Source organism: Euprymna scolopes, chromosome 17 (assembly GCF_053919585.1).
Source record: "Euprymna scolopes isolate OS-2025 chromosome 17, ASM5391958v1, whole genome shotgun sequence".
Taxonomy (NCBI): domain Eukaryota; kingdom Metazoa; phylum Mollusca; class Cephalopoda; order Sepiida; family Sepiolidae; genus Euprymna; species Euprymna scolopes.
The window spans coordinates 17,655,324-17,679,323 of record NC_136498.1 but is presented as its reverse complement, the minus strand read 5'-3'; the positions used below and the strand labels follow the sequence as shown (position 1 = coordinate 17,679,323).

Genomic DNA, 24,000 nt, shown 5'->3' with positions numbered 1-24,000 from the left:
GAGATATCGACTGTGTTTTCATTTATATAGACGACATATTGATCTTCAGTGAAAACGAACAATCCCACAAACAAGATATCGACACAGTTTTTCAAATCTTAGAAAACAACAGCCTAAAAATATCTCTTTCCAAATCCATCTTCAATGTGACATCTCTTGACTTCCTAGGATTTAGAATCAATTCAAAAGGAATTACACCAACTGCAAATAGAATTAAAGAAATAGAATCTTTTCCGTGCCCTAAAGATGCAAAAAGCCTACGCAGATTTCTGGGTATGGTAGGATTTTATAGGAAATTAATACCAGGATTTGCGAAATTAGTCTTACCCCTATCTGAGAGAATGAGACTAACACCGAAAGGTTTAATCACCTTAAATACATCGGAAAAAGAAGCTTTCTCTACTATGACAAAAATACTTGGTAACCTAACAGATTTACCCCACCCTCAACCAACTTGTACCCAATATCAATTAGTAACGGACAGCAGCAAAGATGCAGTAGGTGCTGCCTTACATCAAGTCATCGATGGAACCCCAGTATCAATAGGGGTTTTCTCAAAAAACTCACAGCAACACAGACGAGATATTCCACTTTCAACCGTGAACTTTTAGCAGCATATTTGGCCGTATTACACTTTCGCCACATAATAGAAAGTCGCGAAGTATTGCTTCTGACAGACCATAAGCCAATATGCGGTGCATTTCACAGTCTAAAACCTGCAAAATCAGATAGGCAACAAAGACAACTAGCCATCATCACAGAATTAATTTCAGATATTGCCCATGTGAAGGGTGACCAAAATATAGTTGCAGATTGTTTATCTCGCCCAACATTTGCTGTACAAATAGATATGTACGACCTCCCTGCACTCGCAGATGCACAGAAAAGAGACACCGAAATACAGTCCTATCCAGACTTAAAGAAATTCACATTATATGGAAAAAAATCAATTTGTGTTATGTGATACATCAACGTCATACCCTAGACCTTTTGTACCATATACACTACGGAAATCTATCTTCGACAGCTTACATTCAGTATCACATCCTGGAATAAAATCATCTATCAAAATGATTAAGGCTAGATTTTACTGGCCACATATGGATAAAACAATTAAAGAATTATGTGCATCATGCACATCTTGTCAACAAGCAAAAATATACAGACATACTAAATCACCAATTCAAACGTTGGAAATACCATCATCAAGATTCCAGACCGTACACATTGATATAGTTGGACCATTACCCCCAGCAAAACGTGCCAACAATCCTTATACAAGCCCATGTCGGTATGTTTTAACATGTATAGATCGAACCAGTCGATGGATAGAAGCACAACCTATAGCAGATATTACAGCACAAACTGTAGCAGAAGCTTTTGTTGACACATGGATTACTCGCTTTGGTGTTCCACTGCATGTCATAACTGACAGAGGCACACAATTTGAAAGCGAACTATTCCTTGAATTGTCAAAAATTATTGGATTCTATAGATTACGAACGACTTCTTATCATCCGCAATGCAACGGACTTATAGAAAGAGCACATAGAACTATTAAAGCAGCTATAATGGCCCGAAAAGAATCTTGGATTTCAGCTCTACCAATAGTCCTCTTAGGAATTCGAAGTATGCCCAACGACTCTAATTTTTCCCCATTTTATGCGGTCACAGGCACACAAATGTTATTACTACAACTAATGATTGGTACAGAAAATACAGAAATAATTACACAAAATTTTACAAGAGAACTACACAAAACTATGGAAAAATTTGATCTGACAGACTTTTCAAACAGAGATAAATCAACAAAGAAAACGTACGTACCAAATCAACTTCAAACCTGTTATAAAGTTTGGATTAGGATAGACCGCGTTCGAAAACCATTAGAAGCACCCTATTCAGGTCCTTACATTGTACTCGAACGAACACCGAAATATTTCCTAATAGAAACGAACCCAAACACGCATACACAAGTTTCAATAGACCGTTTGAAACCTTACATTGAAAACAAGCAAAAATGTACGCAAAATACAACTATCAATAAAAATAAAAACGACATTTTACTCCCCGAAAAAGTGCAGGAACATGAGATAAAAACAAGAACTTCAAGTAGGAGAGTTACATGGAAAAAAGATACTGAATACATTTATTATTAAAAATTTCTTTTTAAAATAAATAAATAAAAAAAAATAAAAATATACATATATACATATATATATATATATATATATATATATATATATATATATATATATATATATATATATATACACACACATATATATGAGCACTCCGTCTACTGGCAGGGTACCTCTCTGTACTGACCAAAGATTTAGGCCACAAAAGCAAAATTAATACTACCATTCCCTTTTGCATTATATTAAACCTTCCTTTCCCTACAGTGAAAAAGAGACAATTCTGATTCTTTGGCTTTCCTCTCGCCGGGTGGTCCTGCTTGCTGACTCGTCCCCCACTGCCTGCTATCGTCCAGAGAGACGAGGGTAGGTGTGGGTGTCCTTTATAACGACTACAGTCAGAGAGTTCATGCGACTAAGTCCAGTACGCACGCGTTTATAAAAACTGCTACATAATGTATCTTACCAATGTTTCGCAGTGTTAACTTAAAAATAAAATAATCATTCAAGTTAGTATTTGTGTTGTGTCTTATTCATATGAGATAACAGCAATTATTTACAGATTCGAAGAAAAACTGTCAAAAAATAAAAAAAATGGCGCCAGACTTCGTTTAGAATGCGGCAAGTTCGGGAAATTGACTTAAAACTAAATACATATTGAAAATACTCTTAGAAACCCACCGAATATATGTCACCCTATGTCACGCTAACATATATTGAATGGATTTCATTTGTATTTTTCGCATATACCGATAGACACTATGTTTTTCTAACTGATTACACGTTTTAAGTGAGTAAAAAACACTAAAAACTTGTCGAGATAGGTAGAAGAGTAACTTATTTTGCCTTTGATAACATTTATTTGTTATATATTTTTGACAGTTTTTTCGAATCTATGTGCATAGTAAAACAATCCCAAAATGTCTATTATATTTATAAATAATAAATGTAAAAGTTTTAAAAAAAAAACTCAAATGTATTATAAACATAAAATAATTGTGTCCATACTTTTAAAAAAGTCAAATTTATTCAAATGTGCCCTGAATAAAGTTTTATGGTCTTCCTTCTTTTTATTTCCATTCATTCCTTTTTTTTTTTAAGTAGAAAATATTTTCAATCAAATCGGAACCTGATATGCCCTCTTCAAGTATTCACATGTAGGTGTGAAATCACCAAAACCAAAGAATGGCTTGTTTATGATCCTTTTAAACCAACCAATTCTAATATAAGCCAAAACTAGCTGACAAAATATGATAGTTCAGAGACTGACACACTCAACTCGTTACTACTGAATCTTCATAAGAAAAATTACTAAGGAACACCAGAACATCAGCCCAAGAGAAATTAATTCCTACTACCAGCAACAAAGGTTAGTGCCATACACATTAACATTTTCGTTTCTTTAAAATGCCCAAGTGGAAAAATAGTTATTAAAGTAGGCGAAAATATATTTAAGCCTGGGAAAATGTGCACGTTTCCTATATTGGGTTTACACTGTTTTCTTAACGATGGCAATGTCAAGTCTTTCTTTATGAAATTGAAATTGTAGGCTCTTCGATATATTTTATTTTGGTGGTAGGGAGACTTAAAAATATATTTAGATAAATAAATACGTGCTAAGAAACGTTAATAATTATCTAAAATTTACATAGAAAGAATAAACGCTATTCTGTTAGTCAATGGCTCTATTCTGTTGGAAATGGGTGATAATCTTAAATCAAATATATATGAGAAACTGATTCCCCACTTTAATTCCTAAAATAATTTTCTCATTATAACAGTTTTTCAAGATATTCTTATTTACAAATTTACCAATTGTTCATCAAATTATTTTATATTAAATTAGTATTAAAATTATTCTTTACATTTCTGATACGATTTTAAAACTGTTTAAACTTTTGAATGTAATGAGTTTATTCTTTTTAATATTAAACATAGAACTAATTTAAACAGAAAAATATGTGAGAGCCAAAGTATATTTTTCGATTTGGTTTCATTATTAACGTTTTTGCTTCATCATCGCTAAGAAAATACTACAAAATTAATAGAGAAATAAAAATGCAAAGATATAGATGTTAACATCTTCAACATATGAAATTTTTCTTTAATTTTCAATTTGGCATTTTTGAGGGGCCTTTTTTTTACAGCAAAAGAGAGGCTTCATTTTAGAATTTGGCCTTTTTTTCTTAAAAATATATTTAACAAAATATTTTTACTTATTTACTTTTGTTTTAAAACCGATAATTGATTTTTCTAAGTGTTCGTTTTCTACCGAGCTGGATAACTTTTTAGTATTTTAACTTATTTTAAAGCTTTTATTTAGTTACGTGAGAACACGAGAAAATATCCGACATTTCACACATTTTTAAAACCATTTTGGAGGTTTTAATAGGAAATTTACGTGATTTTGGGGCTTGTTTTACAAGCAACACAGATTCGAAAATGTCTCAAACAACAAATATATGATAAATAAATATTAGCAAGGGTAATATAAGTTACTCTTCTACATAGCTGGATAAGTTATGGCGTTTGTACTTAATGTAAAATAATAAACGTGTTTTAATTTTTAACTACTCTGTACTTGTTATGAATATTTACTTATTAGTTTAATTAGTTTTGGGTTTGTTTTACAATACAAAGAAATTTGAAAAGGTGCAAAAAATAAAATATACAACAAATAAATGTTCCTATTGGCTATAAAAGTTAATTGAATCATTTATTGGTGTTTGAAAGACTCTTTCCCCGTAAGTTTCTATTTTACGGGGGGGGGGGGGTAGTGACGGGTCTCGCTCTCTAAGTATATATGTATTTTTAGGGATAGGCATCTAAGATTTTATGGGAGGGGTATCTCACCTTTTGTGGTTCTATTACGGAACAACACAAAAGGTGCTTATGCAGAGAAATAGCGTGCTATTTTTTAAAATAGTATTTAAATTTTTTTTTCAGAATATTTAAGTGAATTTTAAAATGAAGAGAATTAAGGAGAGTGGTGCGGCATTCCGTAAAAAACGAAAAACAAAAGAAGAGGAAGAAAACAAGAATAAAGGCACGCTGTTGAAATTCATCAAAAAGACTTCTATGGCCGAAATGGCGGAAACGAAAGTCGAAAATCTTGCTGAAACCGAAGATGAAGTTAACGTTGATACTGTTACTTCGGAAGTCGACATTGCCCACGTTGATACATCAACAACTGCCAATGATGATGCGCGTGAAGTTGAAGAATTGGAAAGGCAATCACTTGTTGTCGCGACCGATTTTACAGATGTTGGTCTCTGGCCTATTGAGATTAGTCATGAAATTTGCGCTATGCTTGTTCGGCAGGGATCTGCTGCTGTGCAGCACCTTGATCATGAATTCAAGGAAATAGTGCGACCAGGGACAAAAACAAAAGGCGACGTTAGAAAGCTAACAAAAAACTGGTTCTATCAGGTATTGCGGAACGGTGAGAAAAGTTTGCGAACTTGGATGGTGTATTCTCCTGCCAGAGAAGCCTTATTTTGCTTCTGCTGCAGACTATTTTCAATTGGACTCTCGAGTTTTTCTGCTGATGTGGGTTTCAAGAATTGGTGGAAATTAAATCCAAAAGTACATGAACATGAAGCAAGCACATCTCATGCTCAGGCGTTTCTTGACTGGAAGGAGCTAGAGATCCGACTTGCTGAAGGAAAGGTAGTTGATAAAGTTGAGCAAAATATCATTGAGAAAGAAACAAAGAAGTGGCGAGAAATCCTAGCTAGATTGCTGAACATTATCAGATTTCTCGCCAAGCAGAATCTGGCGCTATGAGGTCACCGGGAAGACATCCATAATGATGAAAGGGGTCAAGAAAACAAAGGAAATTTTTTGGAATTGGTAAATCTATTGGCTAAATATGACCCTGTACTCCGTGAACATTTGGTTAAAGTTAACCTAGGGGAGAAATTCACTATTTCTTATCTGTCACCAGAAATTCAAAATGAGTTTGTGAGCATTTTAGCAAAGCAGGTCAGAAAGAAAATTATCGATCAGATAAAGAAAAGCAAGTATTTTTGTATAATTTTTGATAGTACTCCCGATGTATCTCACAAGGACCAGATGAGTGAGGTGTTGCGCTACGTGAAAGTTGACAGAAATGAAGTGACGGTGGAGGAGTCGTTTCTCCGCTTCATCGAAACAAAGGGTAAAAGCGCGGAGGACATTTCTGAACTCATTTTGAGAGAATTGGAGAATGATGAGATACAGATTGGTGACTGTATTGGCCAGGCATTTGACAATGCCGCTGTTATGGCAGGTCACCGATCGGGTGTGCAGAAACGAATCTCTGAAATCAACCCAAAAGCTCTATTTGTGCCATGCACAAACCATTCACTAAATCTGGCTTGTGTACATGCAGCTTCAGTAGCAGTTCACTCTGTTACATTTTTTGGCACACTGGACCGGTTATTCTCGTTCTTTTCTGCATATACACATCGCTGGGACGTCTTGATTCAGTTGACCGGTCTAAGTATCAAACGGACTGTGGATATTAGATGGAATAGTCGAGCAGATGCTGTAGATGTTGTGATAAAAAAAAATATTGGAAGTCGTCATTGCCCTGGAACAGCTCACAGAAGAAGGAGAAAATGCAACCACAAGATCAGATGCATCTTTAATTCTCAACTCGGTATTGTCGTTTCCGTTTCTTTTATTTCTGAACCTTTGGAAAACTATTCTCCCAGAAATCAATGATGCCCAGAAATATCTTAAAAAAAAAAGGGCTGGATCTGCAACAAAGTTCTGTCAGGCTGACGGCGTTGAAAGATTTCCTTCTTCAGAATAGAGAAAAGATAGTGGACACTGCAATAGACGAGTCAAAAACACTCTGCTCTGAAATGGGGATAAGCATGGAGCGTCGTATTCGCAAAAAGAAATGAATGGATGGTGAAGGATTGACTGATGCAGCGCTGAGTTTTGATACTGAGTTGAGACGGGAAATGCTGTCTGTCATAGACAGATTGACTGAAGAAATATCTTGCAGATTTCAACAAGTTCACAATCTTGCAAATAAATACGCTTTTCTTATACCGTCAAATCTGCTTGATGATAATTATGGCTGTCAGCTTGGTGGATTTGACGAAGATATAGAAAAAGAGAAATTCTTTGCTGAAAGGAAGAGGTTACAGTATGTTGTAAAAGCTTCAGAAAAAGACAAAATCGATGGACCTCTTGAACTTTTGAATTTTATACAAAGATACCAACTTGGGGATTCCGTCCCTAATATTGTGATCTTGCTGAGAATTTTCCTCACCAGAGCTATTAGTGTTGCTAGCTGTGAGCGCTCTTTCTCAAAACTGAAGCTCATAAAAAACTACCTTAGATCAGCAATGAGCCAAACAAGACTTACAGACTTGGCAATCCTCTCAATAGAGAGGGAACTTGTTGAGGAAGTAAATTTTGATAGAGTCATTGATAACTTTGCCGAAAAAAAGGCGTGAAAAATCTGTTTGTAAATTTTCAACCGACTTGATGCCTTGCGACAGTTCTCTCACAAAAAATAAATTTATAGCCTTATTTGCCATTCATAAATACATTTATTTAAAATATATTAAACTATTTTTAAAAGATTTGAAACGTTATTAACAACAACAAATTTCTGAAAACCGAGCGATTACACACACGGATTTAAAAAAGCACCGATACAAGACGTTTTTTCTCTTCGGAGGGCTTGACCTCTTAATAATAACATTATGAAGACAAAGAAAAGAAAACTACATCGGACTATTCTCTCCTTGATACATCCATGTTATTTGGCGAAAATTCGGACTTTAACAACAACGACAAAAAAGTAAATAAAAATGATTTTATCATTTCATAACATTTTCAGGTTTTCAAATGTTCTCATTGAAATTTATTATTATATTTGCTTGTGTAGCTAATTCATTTAATTTAACATTTTTTTTTATAATTTGAATTATAAGTTTTTGTTTTGAAAACATATTTGGTTTCTTTTATTTGCGTACCCAGTCTTTATTTTATTAGTGGTTCAGAGGCTAGGGAATGAGAGTGGAGAGTTGTGTTTCGATTTCGATTCTAGCTCATGGCACCCAAGTCATATATTATTATTGAAAAGAAATTTCAATTATTATTATAATATTCAATTATTATTGAAAAGAAATTGTTAAATTAACTGGCTACGTATACAATTACGTAGCCAGTTAATTTAATTTAACAATTTCTTTTCAATAATAATAAGTATGTAAACATTAATCTGAAGGGAATTGTGTGAACATTAATCCGAAGAAAATTATATAATTGTTTTGAAAAATCTTTGGTCTTCTTTGATGAGTACTGTTATACGATGAAAATCTAGGACTAATAGCTGCAGTCTAACATTAGTTCCATGAAAATAAATATTTTGAGGGCTTTTGGAATTTTGAAGGTTAACAGATTATCAAATGCGGGGGGGGGGGCAAATCTTACGATCGCCGCGGGCTGCAAAGACTGTTGCTGTTTAATTTTTCAACATTTTTCAGAACATGTAAAGCAACTGCTTTCTTTGAAAGGTTACATAGAGAATTTATGCAATTTAAAAAAATTGTTTTACAAATAAAATAAATTTACATCGTATTTTGAGGTTATTCTCATTTTAGTTTTAGTGATAATTTAAAAATAATAAATATTTATAATTAGTACCAATAATGAAAAATTAAATTAAAAATTTAAAAGAATCGGTTTTGGAATCGTAAAATAGGGACACATTTTTCCGATTCCAATACCTCCAATACTTCAGATTTTTACAAACTTTCGGTATAAAATTTCAGATTTTTTGTTAGCTTTTATATATTTTTTCTATTTTCTATTTTTATCCTCTCAAAATGCCGCCCCTGACATGTGCTGCTCGTAAATAAGACACATTTTTCTGATTCTGATACCTCAAAAATTTCCGATTTTTTACAACTTTTTCAGTCTAAAATGTCAGATTTTTTGTTAGATTTTGTTTATTTTTATTTATTTTTTTCTACTTTCTATTTTTACTCTCTCAAAATGCCGCCCCCTGACATATGCCGCTCGCAAAATAGGGACACATTTTTGCGATTCCAATAACTACAAAAGTTCCCATTTTTTACAACCTTTTCGATATAAAATTTCAGATTTTTTGTTAGCATTTTTTTCGATTTTCCCCTTTTACCATCTCAAAATGCCGCCCCCATGTCGCCCCCCCCTGACGCTCAGAAAATAGGGACACATTTTTTCTGATTCCGATACCCCCCCAAAATTCCGATTTTTTACAACCATTTTGGTATAAAATTTCATATTTTTTGTTAACTTTTGTTTATTTTTATTTATTTTTTCTACTTTCTATTTTTACCCTCTCAAAATGCTGCCCCCTCAGGTGTGCCGCCCGGGGCGGCCCGACCCCCCCCCCCCTAGCCACGCCAGTGCCTCCAACACACGTGTTGGCAACACAAGGACATTCCTTAATTTCACCGTTCCATTCTTTCTACTTCGACCCAAATTAACCAACGCATTCTTTTGTTCCATAAGTTATTCTAATTTTGCATTCCTTGCTATAATCGATAATTCCACTGCATTCCTGGAATCGTATCTTTAACTAACACTATGTATTCATTTTAACTTTTGAAAACCGCGTTCGATTCCAGCATTCTCCTTTAATAATAATTATATTCGATCTTAATTACTTCATTACTAACTAAAAACCGGGAATTCAATCCACAACACATGTGTGCCAATCTGTTATCTGGCTGATCTTCCTTTACGGTTACAAAACATGGCCAATAAGAAGCTGAAAGTCTTTGACAATGACTGTCTTTACCACATTTTGCATTGTTAGCAAGCTGACCGTGCCCCAACTGCTGTTCTCAGCCAACACTTCAAACTTAAGTCCTTGCCATGTGCCCTGTTGGACATGGGTTGAACATGTAGCTCGTCACCCGAAGGGAAACCTAATTCATGATATTATCCTTCTTGTGTGACGCAAGTGGGTTAGTGGACCTGCACAACAACCATCAAAGCGCAAAAAGAAACAGAATGAATTCATAATTTCACATGTTAATATGACTAGGAAGAAAGTGTAGTGTCTGCTCTGGTACTACTCTTAATCTATTATGTTATTTTGTCTAAGTTTTCCCTCATGAGAAAAAGTAAGTAAGTAGTAACATTCGTTTATTTTAATCTTGTGTTACAGAGTTTCTACAAGTTATGGATTGCTTAACCGAGAATTATAAAGAAAACGAGACGGTCAGCTGTATAAAGAAAGAGGCAAAAACAACGTATTTTGACAATGTTTGCATGTAAGTTATTTTCATTTATTTTCATATTCATATAACAGGGAATTACTCTTGGATAAGTTTTCCAAAGTAGATAACATCATGAAGAGTATAAAATCTATTTTGAACATTAAGCAGAAAATGTTCAATGAATACATCGTCGTCATGCTTGTTATGACATATGGTAGCGAAACATGGCCACTTAAATAATTCAGCAATAGAAAAGCTAAGAGTGATACAATGTAAAATGGAACGCATTATCAGTTTGTAAAAGAAACACCTTGACCAGACAGCAAACAAACAGATAAATATTGATGGACAGGTCACCTTTTGTTATATGCAGACAACATCCAAACATTTAGAGTGACAGAATGGACTCCTACGCAATAACAAACACCAAGAGGAAGACTAAAAACCCGGTGGAGAGATGACTTTCACAGCCGACAGGATTCTACTTGGCCACACCTAGCCAGGGATAAAACAAGGTGAAAGGAAACCAAGAAGGAGTCCTCCTACAGTAGTGATCAAAACACTATGATGATGATGATGATGATGATGATGATGATTCATATATCTAACATGTAAAATTATGTTGTGAGATAAAAAAAAAAAAAAGTTGGACATAAATAGTATTTAAGCTAAATTTCCATTCAGACTAGTTTTCCCTTTTAAAAAAAAAAACAAAAAAAAAACAATGTTACTTGAAAGGCAAGAAACTGAAAGGCAAGAAACTGAAAGGCAAGAAACTGAAAGGCAAGAAACGGAAAAGAGTCTTTAAAATGTTCTCTTTTTCTTTCAGTCTTCTAGAACCTTCTGGTTTTAATGTTTTTTTTTCTTTTAAAATAAAAAATATCTTTCTACAAAAAGAACTTTTTGGGTTAAATTGTCTTCTAATACGGTCTCTTCTTTTAAGTTCCTTGAACAAGGAGGAAATTTCCTTTCTTGGAGATCACATGTGCTGATAATCTGCTTGTCTTCTTCTTGTCAGAGCCGGCAAAATATATCTACAAAACACAACCATTTTCTTCCATTGGTCTTCTTGGGACTAATAATTTTCCAGTTGGTAAGTCCTTGTTGCCTTGTAATTAACTGAGAATAAAATCATGTTTAAAGTTTAGTAACTATCAACAAACGTCTTTCTCTAAAGAAGAAAAACCCAGAACATTCTATTTAATATTAAAACCTTTTTTTGATGGAGATCAAAGTCAGCGTCCTCTCCTGAGGTCGGCTATACTCAATATGAAAAATAAGCAGGCAAAAAGACCCCTCCTTCACCCCCTCAATCCTCTTAAAGCAAGGAAGGTGACAGTCAAATAGTAATGGTGATGACGAGATAAAGGATCTCAGCCCCACTGCTGGCCATCCAAGGTCAAGTGTAAGCTTCCCATTCCAAAGGCAAAAAAGATTGAACCTGCACTCTCATCCAGGCACCGCTTGATGGCTGATAGTGCTAAAAATAATATTCTGAAAGTAGAGTCCAACCTGGTGTAAATAGAATTAGCACAAAGTTTGGAAGTCGGGAGGAAGAATGTGAGAGAGGGAGTTCTTTAGGATGGGTTAGAGATATATTCTGCTTCTAGGCAAATTACGGTATCCCACCCTATAATGAAAAAAAAAAGGTACCATGATCTGTAAAAATGGCAAACCCCACTAATGGGATAATTTTCTTGTTGCAGGATGGCAGGCTGTACCTGGGGGATACTCATGCTGCTCTCTATGTTGACTTTGGCCACTGAGGGTTACCAAAATGTAATCTTCCAGGAACAAGCTGATATATCACCCATGCGTGCGAGGTGGTTGGTAACATTCACAATAGACCTCACACTATATGATTGAGCCTTCAAATCCCTGGAGGAAAGCATAAGAAACATCCAGACTGGGATCAAAGAAGAGACCCCACCCCCACCCCTAGGAATTTCATGGGGATACTATCTTCGAAGCTCTGGTTCAAAATGTGAATGGTGAATTTTTGGAAGTCAAAAGGAAATATCAGCAGTTATTAGCTAAATATAGGGATTATTGGTCAGTGAATGACAGACCGAAATGAGCTATATTACTGTTTGTAGGGGACGTGTTAGACTTCTTTTTGGGATAACTACAGAAAAATACTTAAAGGTAATTCAAAAAGCATTGAGGAAGTTAGATAGAACCCAGGCTCAGGTGTAGTAGAAGACAGCATCTCGATAGTAAATGTGACGAGACGTGAGGTAAGGGAAAAGATTAATGAACTTATTCAAAAGTCTGAAGAGTATTGTTGCTTCGATGACAAATGAAACAAAAGGATTAGATGAACGGGTATCTCAACTAGAAATCCTTATCCACAGATATTGGCTGTATAAGATGATTGTTGACAAGTTGAAGGACAATTTCTTAAACGTTCACTTATCATTGAACCATCTGGAGTTGAAGCTCAATCTCTTGTCAGTGGGGCATTAATAGCTCCTCACAACTTGAGGGGGCTGCTCGAGCATTCCCAGATAATTTCAAATTAGCAAGGAAGCCGGATAAAGATATCTGCTATTATTATAGGATCCTTAGTTGCTCAACGCTTTTTGACAGGGGGTCCATAGTGACTGTAGTAGATATCTCATTGCTGGATAGGGATAACTCCTATACACTTTATAGTATACAGTATCCCACTTCCCTTGCCCACTCAGCTGGGAATAAGTAGGAAATCCAAATTATCCACCAAATTTGAACTGGAGTCAGATATGATTGCTGTGGAGAAGGCCGGAATTGGATACATGCTGCTGGATTACGTCAAGGCGGCTCAGCAAAAGCTATGTGGAGTCTCTGGTCCTGTCTACACTAACAGAGTTGCCAAGTGACAGTTCACACAAACACTCGACCACCTATGGCAGTAAGGATAAATCAGGAGTCATGATTGGTGGCGACAAATAGCAACATAGATTTCAGGGTACTATGGGGAGATAATACTTAAAGATTGATTGTCGCAAAAGCCCTGATAGCCACTATTTGGATAAACAGGGTATGTAGCCCATAGTGACTACATGATGCTGACTGTCCAAGTAAACAGCAACTCTAGATTTAGAGTAGTTGAACAGCTGCATCTCACACCAATAAATATGTCTATTCCAAGAGTATGGTCCCCAATAGTGACCAGGTTTTCAAATTTTTCAGTGGACACAATCCCAGGTGAGCTGGGAGTGATGAAAGAGATCTCTATCCACAATTTATTAGATGCACTGGTTGTATTAGTGTGGTAGGCTTGCTGACGTGCATAGAGATAGTGGCTAAAATAGAGATGCTCAGGTGGAGAAAACAAGGGGGTTTGAAGGAAGAACAGAGAAATGCACCAGAGGCAAGAGGAGCGAATTCAGAATTCAGGCAGGGGGTAGATAGCTGTTCCATAGGGGTGGAAGCAGAAAAATTAGGGGTTAGTAGGGAATTGCGTCTCACTAGCCTATAGAGACAGTAGTGTAGAGGAGCTGCAAAGTGCTAAAAATAAAAATAGTAATAAATAATTTCTCCATGGTTCATGCAATTGACATTTTGGAAAGATAGTAGCTGCTTCCCTTTTCAGCAGAGTATGTGAAATGGTTATAAGTTAAAAATGGTCTATCGGATGTCAGTTACCTCAGTGTTAATTTAAAACTGCGGTGCAAATACTGCTAGTGTTTTAATAAAAACATGCATCGGGGTGCCTCCAGGAAAATAAAGGTATACATTTGTTTTTGTTTTTTTTTTGAAAATATGTTCAAAAGAAAAAAATAGGGAAAAAAATGAGTATAAATTGTAAAGACAATATCCACAGAAAAAAAAAGGAAATAATTTATAAATGCATTAACAAAGGACTAAAGTGACTTTTTTTGTTGCTTTCCTTGGGTTGTGAACTTTAAAGACATCTTTATGTTGGAAAAAATAATTGTATTGTTTATTGAATGCAGTAGTAACCGGGCTGAGGTCCCTAAAAAAAAAAATAATAATAAATCATTTCATTTTTTTAATATGTATGTGAAAAGTGTTACAGAGGGGAGGTGGAGTTGCAAATGGCAGAGGTAATCCTGAAGATGCAGTCAGCTATCTGGGCTTGCAAAGATGATGTCAATAGAAAATCAGGAAAGTCAGTCAAGGCAACGAAGATTCAAAATGGGGGACTGACTGACATTTCAAACAAACAAAAAAAAAGGATGGAGAAATGTTCTGACGTCATCTGTCCAAATAAAAAGAAAGACAACGAGACAACTGCAGAAAAAAACTGACTCCTGCAAGAAAGCAGACACATTATATCTAAAAGGTGAAATATGATTAAAAAAACATTTTTTCCTTTGTTACAAAGGAGTCAACTCTTATCAAGGCTCGAGGATAAGGATTAATGAGTGTACAGTAGTCAATGGGAAAATATTGTAGTAATCGTTAGTAGTGGAAATTTGGTAAATTGGATTACTTAAGCGGACAGCTCATCAAGAACTGATTTATGTTGGACTTAAAGACAACTATATCGTAGTCAGTTGGAAATCTAGAAAACAGAAAAGAGTTCCACAAGCGTGCAATTCTAAGAAAGAAGCTTTGTTTATGAAATCTACATTTAGGTTCAGGCACAGAGAAATAGTTGGGGAAATTATTGATAGTGGTTTCAGCTAGACGAGTGTTTTTCGTGAAAGTCAGGCACAGGGGAACAATAAATTGGAGCTCAGATGAGCACTTCGACAGATATCTATATATATATATTATATTCATGCATTGTGGCTGAATTGCCCCATACTAACCTTAATAGTAGTAATAGAAGTCGTATTCCATATCTCCTTCTTTATTAAATCAAAATTTTATTGATAACACTTACAAGCATAATCCTTCTGACATTATATTAAATTATACTTCTCCCCCCCAAACTCCTTTAATAATTACACAATCTCTGTAAATTTGATGGCCTAATCTTCTACCCTTAATTTAAATAGATCTCCCCCCCATCCATGATAGTAACCTTCCAACCCAAGTTGATCCAGTTACGCATCTAAAAACTTACTGTTATATCGGTGCCTCTGCTGATCTTATTAAGGAATGCATCTAATCTCACATATATTCTTTTAAAAGTATAAATAATAATAATAATAATAATAATAATAATAATAATATCTCCTTAACTACTTTAGTTAGAAACCTTAAATCTAGTAGAATCCCTTTCCCTTTAAAATGGTTGATAAAAAAATATTACTCCAGTTCTAGATTCTGCCAACTTTGCATCTCAGAGGCAGCTCTAATAATATCCTCCTTTAAAAAAAATTATATTATAAACTCCAAAAGTGAAGTAATTTTCTATTGTTAACATAGGAGAAAATTTAACTATGACAACTTCTTTGCCTCAACAGGTACTCTTCCTCTATCTCTTCATTTATCTTAACAACCTATTTATTTATCTACTTATTTATTTACTTATTTATATATTTAATTTTATTCTCGATTAATTATTTTCATTTTAATTATTTTTCCTTTAGACTGATATGTGTATATTTATTGTATATGTGAATATATGTTTTTGTAATAATATATAAAAATATTAAAATATTATTTTACATAGCTCATATCAATTCTGATAGCTATTAAATGCGAAATGAGATCCAGTATTTGGGCTTTTTAATGCTTACCTTAAAATATGTTATACTAAAATTACATGGTAACTGTTTTGAATACTAAAATCTTAATTTCTTTGAATGAGGTCTCTTATATAACTGATAATGTTTGTGCAAGCGATCTTATGTAAACTTATATTTATTTTTTTTATTTTTTCCATATATATGTGCATGTAAATTTTTATTTGTGATTATTAATATTTTATATATATGTATATGTATACTGATATGCTTGAGAATTTTATGCAAGTACTTTTTTCTGTATCGATTGAGTGTATATATATATAGATATATGTACGCGTGTACGTGTATGTATATGCTTTATCTATTTCTGTGTGTATATATGTATTTCTATGTATATGTTTGTGTGTCTATATAGATATCCATTGGACATATATATTTTTTCATATAAAAAAATTTATTCTTAAGATTTTAATTAGTTTTTAATAAGCCTTTCATTTCCTCTTATTTTTACTATCTTTTCACTGTGTCCCTTATGAGAGATACATGGTGACCCCAGAAAACGGGCCCCAGCTATGATTTGGCCCTGTTTCTTAGTATTTTGTCCGAATGAAATGAAACTTTGGTCATAACTAGTTTATTATATTCAAAACATCACATCAAAACACTAGGGTCTTTGGCCTTTTTTCTCGGTTCTACAGCATATGTTCTAGATGGCCTCCATTTAGCTTTTGTTTTTGGGGTTCACCCTGTATAACATCTTTCTTTTGCTCCAACTTTTATCTTGATGTGCATATCTACCCTGACTTGAGGGAGACTTTGAGTGTTTTTGCTGATTTTACTCCCAACTTTACCAGAAATTTGCCAGAATTTTCGAAGGATTTTACAAGGATTTAACTCTCAATTTCAATTTAACTTTTTGAATTTTGGGATTTTTAAACAGTTGCCACTTTCTTTCTTTCCAGAACTCTATTCTAAAGATGTTCTTAGGCTTTTATAAAATTTTGAATATCTAAAGGGCTTTTATGTGAACTTTTTAAAGTTTGGATTTTCATTCCTTCACTTTCGATTCTTCTAATTTTTTTATTTACTTCTTATTATATTTTTATTCTTTTACATGCATTTATTTGCTTTTTCTATCATTTTTTTTACTTTTTCATTTTTCTTTTTATATTTATAATTATTTTTAATTTTATTGTTAAAAATCTTTTCTTAATATTCATGTATGCTTAATTCTTTATTTCTAGTTATATCCTATTGGTTTTTTTATTCTTTTAGTTAATGTATCTTAATATATATTTCTGTCATTTCTAATCTAAATGTTCTTAAGCCAGCTTTTAACTATAATGTATATTTTGTGTAATTCTGGCTCTTTTCTTCTGATGAGAAGCATTTAGCTTCGAAATGCCATGGCCTAAACCGGTTTTTCTCTCTTATTATTTCCTTATTGATCTGATGATATAATAATGTTATATGTAACTTTTATTCCTCATTTTTTATTTAATATATTTAATTGCTCCTCTTAACAGCATTGGGTTTTATCTATGTAGATAAGCTTTGCTTTGTTAAAGATTTTCTTTCATAGCTTCATTATATATATATATTATATATTGTAAATGAGAGGGTAATTTTGCAGTACAATTAACTGTTGAAAAATTATTTTTTTAAAACATGCAAACAAAACAAACAAAATACACAGCAAATAACTTTTACCAAACGCATTAAAATTTAATTTTCGACTGACCTATATACTACAAACATTCTTCAACTGTTTTCAAGTTTTTTATTCCTAAATTAGAATTCATTTAAAACTCTTTCTGTCTATGTCTGCTTGGTCCTCTGTGTTGTTCAACCCTTCTGTTTCTTGCATATCTGCTAACTAACCACAAGATTATTGAATGTACTTCAATTTCTTTTTTGCAGAGCATTAGAAAGTACCGAAATGTGTACAACAGCAAATGCAATGATGGTATGTGGACAAACTGCACGTGATTTTATATCGACTTTTTCTCATGAAACAGCCAAGTACATGAAAAAAGTCAACGACTGTAAAAGTTCTGTAAGTGAAAATATATTCATACAACTCAAAGTTTAATTTTTTCATGCTGAACTAGTTGTTCATGTGTCAATGTTGCCTGAGAAAAGAAAATTAACTCAAGAGGTTCCATGAAAGTACATAATAATTGACTTCTTAAGACTACTGGTAAATAAACTTCTGCCGGTGATGTGAGGAGAATTGGAGGATTAGTAAACAGAGAGGGAAAGTGTTTGCTACCAATCAGTGGAGAAATATATTTTTGTGAGAGGTAGTATGATTGGAATTAATATAATAATGTTTAATCGTGGATAAATGTATGCATACTTACATAGAACATGCTTTAGGATGTGATGAGTGTAGAAATTTGTTTAAGGAGTGTTCAACTGTTTTCTTATTTGAACTGTAGAGAAAGGGTAAAATCAAGATTACGTTATTATCTCTCTCTCTCTCTCTCTCTCTCTCTATATATATATATATATATATATATATATATATATATATATATATATATATATGGCCTTGTGTGTGTGTGGAACGATCCCTACCAAATTACTCTGTTAATTTTTGGTCTAAAACTTGAAATATATATATAAAATTTGGACCTGTGAGACAAATTTGATTTGTTTTTTAGCTGGAAAAATAGCCACGAAGAGGTCAAAATTGAAAAAAATATTAGAAATTGGCAGGCGTAAGTCGACTAAACATGTATCTTCTATGCATGCACAAATATACATGTAATGCTGTTATTACTTTTAAAGTGGATCCAGATGTTGTATATAGAGACAGTCACAAAAAAATAAAACTTTGACACAAACTTTTTAGGTGAAGGAAATTTTTTTTATTTTCTTTATTTCACACACAAGTCACTGAGACATATTTACAACATGACAAATATGTTCGCTATTTCTTTCTCCTTCTCGTTAGATAACAGTCTTATGTTTCAGCTACAATCAGCTCAAGTTTTTTTTTTTACAAGGGAGTCACCACTTATCAAGGCTTGAAGGTCACTTGAGGATAAGTGTATAGTGATCAGTGGGACAACAGCTTAGTTATAGTTAGTGGTGGAAATAGGGTAGAAATGGATTATTTAGGGGGACGGCTCAACAAGAACTTGTTTACATTATACTTGAATATGACAATATTGTAGTTAGCTGGAAAGCAGGCCAGTAGAACAGTTCCACAGGTGGGCAGTGGGGGAAATTGTTGATAGTCATTGTAGATAAATGAGTATGTTTTGTGAAAGTTTGGCAAGAGGGGATAATAGATTGAAGCTCAGATGAGCACTTGACATGAAAATACCGACAGGGCAGAGATATGCTCACAACATATAGAAGTGGGTTCGTTAACAATTTGTGTTAGGTCTTAAAAAAATCATGACAAAATCTCCCTTCAACATCTGTTTTATTTAAGTGAACTAGCCATTCAACATTGGGAACATTAAAATCTCCACAGACGTGAATATGGCTGAGGGTATGATCAATTTACTTAGCGATATTCTCAAAGACATTTTCTCAATCATTGTGGGGATGGTAGAGGGCAAATAAAAATGCTGTGCTGTGAGTAAATGCTGCTCGAAAGCACATGTAAGGGTGTTCAGGGCCTTCTTTAGAGATGTCGCTGTGGCAGGGAGAAGGCATTCATGATGTAGGCGTATATTCTATATCCATGGTTTAGATCTGAAGTTGGAAGCAGTTGAATTAATGCCAGTTGCTGTAATTCTCTGAAGAACTCATGGGTTGACCAGCTCACTTCCAAAGGCATAGTAGGAGAGAGAGAAGAATTGCGTGCTTGTTGAGTGTATCTTTCAAATCGCCATGCATCTCTTCCTTTCTCTTCTCTTCCTTCCCATCTTAATACCTATATATGCATTTCATTCCATGACGTCATGCTCGCGTTTTAAACTGCTGACATGACACTAACTTGTGAGCCATCAATATCTGTACATTACATACATTCATATGTTCAACTATATTAATTTTTCAAATGTATATGGACTTTGCTCATATGGTAACAAATAATGCTATAGAGCTACATGTTTTGGGTTTCAATTCTAGCTGATGGCACTCAAGTCATATTTTTTTTAACTTTTGAAAACATAACTAAATATATAGTTAGGATATAATAATAGATAGAGTATTGACTCTATTATAATAAATTAGCAGGGAGTACCCGGCGTTGCCCAGGTGGAAGATATTCGCACAAGGACAAAGCAATGTTAAGAATGGCTTCCACGTGGTTAAAGAAGGTCACCCATCTCTGCCATGCATAGCAAGGAGTTGTTTGATAGAGCAGGGTTTCCCAAAGTGGGCTCCATGAGTAAGGCTGAGGGGTGCTCGAAGCCCTTTCTTAAAAAGGACCAAATGCTTTATATGGAAAAATTAAACGGCTGTGGACATTTAATTTTTTATCTTTTTACTGGAAAGATCTACGATACATAACTACAGATTGATTGAGATTGTCGAACTGACTTCCTCATCTTGGTTGTTATTGTCACAACGTTTCGGCCATTTTGCCCTCCGGCCTTCGTCAGGTGAACGGTTTGTTAGGAGTCTCGAACCTTTATTATTATTACGGGGGTACCGTGTTCGGACTCCAGCTAGGCTTTGGGACATAGTTGCTGATTCTCTGTTTTTCAATGTTACTTTTTCACTACCTCAGGATTGAACTCAGCACCTTTGGGTAACTGTAAACTTTTGATACAACGTCTAGGACCACTCGGCCATATGTCACTAGAACAATTCTTAGTTGGTTTTTGTTAATGTTAAACCTATGTTGTTATTCAAGGTTTTCTCTCTCTATCAGAGGTGTCCAAATTGTATTCAGCTCTATGCTTGGTTTGCTCAGTAGGTTGTTATGTCCGAGCATGTGAGCTGTTTCTTTAAGTTTTCTCACTTTCCAGTGGGTCTCTCTGTTTATTATTTTTACTTCATCCCATAGGGGGCGATGATCCCCCCTCTCCATCCAGACATGGTTGGCTATACCTGATTTTTCCGTCTCCCCTTTAGTTACCGCTTTTCGGTGTTCTTCCACCCTTACTTTAAGGGGGCGGCATGTTTCACCCTTGTAAACCTTTCTGCAACTGCATGGGATGGAGTATATGCAGTTTTTGGTCATGTTCTCATCCATGCGGGGCTTCACTCGTACCAGGTGTCGTCTGAGTGTTGACTCGCTTTTGAATACCGTCCTGATGTTGTAGGGGGCACATATTCTCTGAATCTTTTTGGAGATGCCTCGTATGTATGGTAGGCAGACCGTTGGAGGTTTTTGGGTTTCATTCTCCTCTCTTATACTATTAACACATCTGGTGGATATTATGCTATCGGGGTAGTTGTTACGACGGAGGGTATTCTTCAACCTGACCATTTCTTGGTGGTATGTAATGGTGTCGCTACTTATTGTCTCTGCTCGATGTTGTAAGCAGCGTGCGATTCCATGTTTGATACTGTATGGGTGATGGGAGTTGAAGTTTAGGTATTGTCTGGTGAAGGTAGGCTTGCGATATACGTCTTATATATGTCTTAAACCCATGCTCTGTGCGTGATATGAGTATATCAAGGAAGGCCAGTTGGTTATCTTTTTCTTTCTCCATTGTGAACTGTATCGATGGTCTTATTGAGTTCACATGGTCTAGGAGAGCCTGGATGTCTTCCTGATGGGGCCAGAGTATGAAGGTGTCATCAACGTATCTTAGCCACATGGTGGGCTTTAAGGGAGCTGAACCTAAGGCCATGTCTTCGAAGTATTCCATGTATATGTTCGCCATCACTGGTGATAATGGCGAGCCCATAGCTAGTCCCTCCTCTTGTCGATATAGGTCTGTACCCATTCTGAAGTAGGTTGTTTCTATGCAGAATGTCAGCATTTCCATTAAGTTTGGCAATGGTACACATGTGCGCTCTTCTATGGAGAGGTCCGCAGCTAGTTTGTCTTGAATTACTGCTAGTGCCTCACTAGTTGGGACTTTAGTGAACAGGCTAACCACATCTTGGCTTACCATTTGGTTTGTACTGATGGGTGCTCCCTTGATCAGTTCCGTGGTGGGCAGAATTCTTTACATGTGTTGCTGACTTGCCTGCTAATGGGTTTATTATATCCACAAGGTACCTGCTCAGTGGGTGGCATGCTGAGCCTCGGCAGCTCACTATGGGTCTGAGTGGAATACCGTCTTTGTGTATCTTGGGGAGGCCGTACATATGTGGTAGCTTACTGTAATGCTGGACCAGCTGTTTATATCTCATCGGAGCGATGTGTTCCTTGTTTTTCGTAAGGATTTGTAACAGCTTTCTTTCGGTTTTCAAAGTTGGGTCCTTCTTTATTTTACCGTAGCTACCATCTGCGATTAGGCCTGCCATTTTGATAGAGAGAGAAAACCTTGAATAACAACATAGGTTTAACATTAACAAAAACCAACTAAGAATTGTCCTAGTGACATATGGCCGAGTGGTCCTAGACGTTGTATCAAAAGTTTACAGTTACCCAAAGGTGCTGAGTTCAATCCTGAACGAAGGCAGTGAAAAAGTAACATTGAAAAACAGAGAATCAGCAACTATGTCCCAAAGCCTAGAGTCCGAACACGGTAACTCCGTAATAATAATAAAGGGTTGGGTTCGAGACTCCTAACAAACCGTTCACCTGACGAAGGTCGGAGGGCAAAACGGCCGAAACGTTGTGACAATAACAACCAAGATGAGGAAGTCAGTCCGACAATCTCAATCAATGAAAACAACTCATTTCAAAAATACAGACAATTAATAACTACAGATGTTTCAGGATGGTTTATGAAAAAGTAAATAAAAAATAAATTAACAAAAAACGCAACAATTTTTTATTAATTATGAACAAAAAAATGGTTGTAAACACAAAAAATATAGTAAAATCACGAACAGGAATAACTAATGAACAAGTATAAGTTAAAATTTGAAATTAATGTTTTTCATATTTATTTTAGAAATTATCTTGTTAGTGCTTTGTGAAAAACCTTTGCCCTGTTCAGGGGCTCCATTGTGTTCTGAAGTTTGGGAAACCCTGTGATAGAATATTTGGGTGAGGAGATTTAGTGGGAGGTCGATGGATGCGGGGACAATCATATATGACATGTTCCACTGTCTCTTCACCCAGTCTACATTTTTGACATATGATGTCTACTGCCTAGTACATTTTGTCAAGACAATACTTTTGGGTCAGGATGATGGCTGTTACACAGTCTGCTCTTTCCTGCTAAGCTTCATCTCAATTTTCCAGTTTAATTTTTCACTTTTCTGCAGTCACGCTAAGATGTGGTTTTGTATGGTACTGGCTTTGCTTTCTCTTTGAGAAAGGGTTGGTCTATTGCTAATCGCCTGAGGCACCCTTATCGTGGAATGCCAACCATGCTACTCAAGCAGTTTTATTTTTTACTCTTTTTCACCCCAAATAAGGCATATTGCAATCATGTCTGACAGGGGATTATGGGGAGTTGAGTCGCGAAATGTGTGTTCACATTACGTTTAAACTTCTGCAGGTGAGTACAGGGAAGCAGGAAACAAGAAATTCCAAAGTCTAGCAGTCTGAGGGAAGACACTAATAGACTATTATTAGACTAGGTTTTCTAGCATCTGGGGATCTCAACAGTGAAGGGGTGTGATCTTGCTGCTTGTTGGGTTATTCGGGAGTACATACATTGAGGAGGCACAAGTGGTAGGAGTTCATCAGAGCATATTCCACTAAAATACTTGTAAAACGGGCACAGAGATGAAACACCGCGATGATGGAACAGAGGTTGAAGGTTGGCCTATAGTGAGAAACCTATTAGATTTGAGACTCTTCTTTTAACTATGGATGGGCGAATTGTAGCCTTATATATAGAGACATAGGATACTCTCTGGTGCGAGTTATTTTCTAGTAATGTAGAGGAAGCCTACCTTCTTTGCAGCAGTCTCGGCAATGTCCTCAATGTACGTCAGGGTATGTTTATTCCAGTCAGTGTGTGGGGTTTGCAAAACTACACATGACTTTGTGTCTAACTTCCTGGCAAAAAGATAAATATG

The 24,000-nt window shown here is 35.2% G+C and overlaps 1 protein-coding gene across 1 annotated transcript in view; it reads left to right on the top strand.

The window, feature by feature from the left end:
- Nucleotides 1-24,000, top strand: part of LOC145296702 (uncharacterized) — an 80,644-nt gene that overhangs the window by 50,062 nt on the left and 6,582 nt on the right. The window contains exons 5-6 of the mRNA XM_080142679.1: nt 10,303-10,408; nt 17,860-17,995. Coding sequence (XP_079998805.1) covers nt 10,303-10,408; nt 17,860-17,995 — 242 coding nt within the window. The remainder of the gene's footprint in view (nt 1-10,302; nt 10,409-17,859; nt 17,996-24,000) is intronic.